Genomic DNA, 3,341 nt, shown 5'->3' with positions numbered 1-3,341 from the left:
CCATAAATACAAGACGCTTAATAACGTATTAAAAAAATTGGTAACCCGTAGGCAGGAGGTAAACCTGCAAAATCTCGAATACACGAAGGCAGGGGGTAAACCTGCAAACTCTAGAAATACCCATAGGCAGGGGGTTAACTTGCAATTTCGCTAATACCCGTAGGCAGGAGATCGAACCTGCAACATCCCGAAGATACTCGTAAGCAGGGGGTTAACCTGCATTTTCACGAATACCCGTTGAAGGAAGTAGATCCCTCAAATACCCGTAATCAAAGGGAAAATTCCGTACTTTCCCGAGTTTATTTTGGAGGTACGTAAAACTTATGCGGCTGAGCAACGGCTCATCAAGTTTAACTTCAAGTACTTAATGTGGATCATTACGAGTAATGTGGGCTATGACAGAAAACGTGCATCCAACAGTTATGTTTTATTGTTACTTTTCAAAAATTAACCATATTTTTATATTCTCTCAATAAATAAATTATTAAAATTTCATTATTACGATAATTCTTTTTTTACTCTTTTATAACTTTTTCAGATATTAAAACAGATATATTAACAAAGACATATTAGGTGTTGGAATTAATTCGTAGCGTTTTACGAGAGATGGCGGGGATACTACAGTTTTCTGTTTTTACCGTCAGAAGCAAATTTATCTTAAATCAGTTGTTAGGTTAGGTGTTATTTTTACGACATCTTACTTTCACTTGTTAATAACATAAAGTTATAATTATTTAAATATGTCTAAATTTATACCAAATAAAGTGTTTTTGCGGGGAGTTTTATTACATTACTTTCATATGAATAAAACTGCTGCGGAAAGCCATAGGATTTTAGAAGAAGTTTACGGTGAGCAAGCTTTAGCTGAACAAACGTGTCGGAAGTGGTTTGCGCGATTCAAGAGCGGTGATTTCGACTTAGAAGACAAGGAACGACCTGGACAGCCAAAAAAGTTTGAAGACAAAGAATTGGAGACATTACTTGAGGAGAACTCAACTCAAACGCTCGAAGAGTTGTCCACATCGTTGGGGGTTGACTTTTCAACTGTGGGAAAACGACTTAAAGCGTTAAGGATGATCCAAAAGGAAGGACATTGGATCCCATACGAATTAAAGCCGAGGGACGTTGAAAGGCGTTTTTTGACTTGCGAGTTACTGCTTCAACGGTACAAAAGAAAAAGTTTTTTACATCGGATTGTTACGGGTGATGAAAAGTGGATATATTACGATAACCCCAAGCGCAAAAAATCATGGGTTAAGCCTGGACAACCATCATCATCAGTACCAAAACGTAATATTCATGGATCTAAGCTTCTTCTTTGCATTTGGTGGGATCAACGGGGTGTGGTTTACTACGAACTGCTGAATCCGAATGAAACCATCACTGGGGATCGTTACCGACTGCAATTGATGCGCTTGAGTCGGGCATTGAAGGAGAAACGGCCGGAACGGAGCAAAAGGCACGACAAAATTATTTTGCTGCACGACAATGCTAGACCGCACGTCGCAAAGCCAGTGCAAACGTACCTGCAAACACTGAAATAGGAAGTCCTAACCTACCCGCCGTATTCTCCAGATATTGCTCCTTCGGATTATCACTTGTTCCGGTCGATGGCCCATGGTTTGTCCGCGGAGAAATTTACTTCTTATGAAGAATGCAAAACTTGGATTGATTCATGGATCGCCTCTAAGGACGAAGCGTTTTTTCGACGGGGTATCCGTCTCTTACCCGAAAGATGGGAAAAAGTTGTGGCAAGCGATGGAAAATATTTTTAGTAATGTATTTTTATATTTAAACTTAGAATAAATCGTTGTTTCTCTCTAAAAAAACGCTACGAATTAATTCCAACACCTAATATTAACAAAATATACAATAAAAAGATGAAAATTTCATTTTATGAATATTACCTTGGTCAAATAATTCCCGGAATTCATTCAGAAAATTCAAAATACAAGTTTATTCATCAAAAGTGATATCGTCCCCTTCAAAGTACTCCCCATCGACTGCAACTCATTTATGCCAGCGCTTGATCCAGCTCTTAAAACATTTATGGAATTCTATTGTTGGTATAGCCATCAGAGCCGTCTTCGATTTTTCCGTAACCTCCTTTCGGCTATTAAAACGCATTCCCCGTAGTGGTTTTTTGACTCGGTTGAACAGAAAAAAACCGCAGGGAGCCATATCAGGTGAATTCGATGACTGTTGGACGGTATTCGTTTCGTTTTTGTTCAAAAATTTACGGATAATAATGGCACTGTGCGACGGTGCGTTATCATGATGCAATCTCCACGAGTTGTTTGCCCACAAATCCTTTTTTTTGCAAATTGCTTCACCCAAACGTCTCATAACGCCCAAATAATTCTCTTTATTGACTGTCTGACCTTCTAGCAAAAATTCGTTATGTACAATACCGTTGTAATCCATAAAAACCGTGAGCATCGCTTTCTTTTTCGACTGAAAACGACGTGGTTTTTTTGGTCTTAGTTCATTCGGAGCTCTCCATTCACTAGCCTAATGTCTGGATTGCGTGTCGTACTCATCAACCCACATCTCGTCTCCAGTAATGATGCGTTTGATGAATGTTGGGTCGGATTCAGCCTTGGAAATCATGTCATTGGCAATGTCAACGCGGTCCTTTTTTGCATGAAATTCAGGTCCTTCGGAACCAACTTTGCAGCAACACGGTGTAAGCCCAAATCACTAATCATAATGTCCTGCACAGATCCATACGCAATGTTTAAGTCCTCTGCCAGTTTTCTTAATCTGCAGTTATTGATTAACATTTCTCTTACTTTATTAATGTTTTTGTCGGTTTTCGATGTCGACGGTCTTCCACTACGTTCGTCATCCTTGATGGACCCACGATCACTTTTGAAGCGTTTATACCAGTCGTAAACGGTTGTTTTCTTTAGAATATCATTGTCGAAACAATTTCCCAATATTTCCAAGGATTTCGTACCATTGAATCCATTTTTAACGCAAAATTTAATACTAACTCGTTGTTGCAAATTCAACTTCATTTTCAAAATTGTAAAAAATCGAAAACACGCGCAGAAGTAGATGTATTTAAGACGGCATAACTTTTACAAATGTCAAGCTATGGCGATAAAATTTGATGGGAATGTCAATGATAGATGTAACAATCTAACCAAAAAGCAGAACTCAAATCAGTTGACTCAGAGCATCGCCTGGTAGTAATTCCGGGAACATTTTGATCAAAGTAGTACACTATTTTATTGACAGATTTTTGTTAACTAATTATAAAATAAGATGAAGTTTTTTCACTGCGGTCAAGGTATGTCTTAAAAACGTTGTTTTTAATTTTTATTTGTTCAGTTCGC

The 3,341-nt window shown here is 38.2% G+C and overlaps 1 protein-coding gene across 1 annotated transcript; it reads right to left on the bottom strand.

Moving 5' to 3' along the window:
* Window positions 1–2,606: 2,606 nt before the first annotated feature.
* LOC105203115 (protein GVQW3-like) lies at window positions 2,607–3,020 on the bottom strand. The gene has a single exon (XM_011171878.1). The coding sequence runs from the start codon at window positions 3,018–3,020 to the stop codon at window positions 2,607–2,609; it is 414 nt and encodes a 137-aa protein (XP_011170180.1).
* Between the last annotated feature and the right edge of the window lie 321 nt (window positions 3,021–3,341).

Source organism: Solenopsis invicta, chromosome 13 (assembly GCF_016802725.1).
Source record: "Solenopsis invicta isolate M01_SB chromosome 13, UNIL_Sinv_3.0, whole genome shotgun sequence".
NCBI lineage: Eukaryota > Metazoa > Arthropoda > Insecta > Hymenoptera > Formicidae > Solenopsis > Solenopsis invicta.
This window is presented reverse-complemented; position numbering and strand designations above follow the sequence as displayed.

Coding starts and splice junctions, on each gene's coding strand:
- LOC105203115 (XM_011171878.1), bottom strand. CDS start 3,020: ATGAAGTTGAATTTGCAACAACGAGTTAGTATTAAATTTTGCGTTAAA.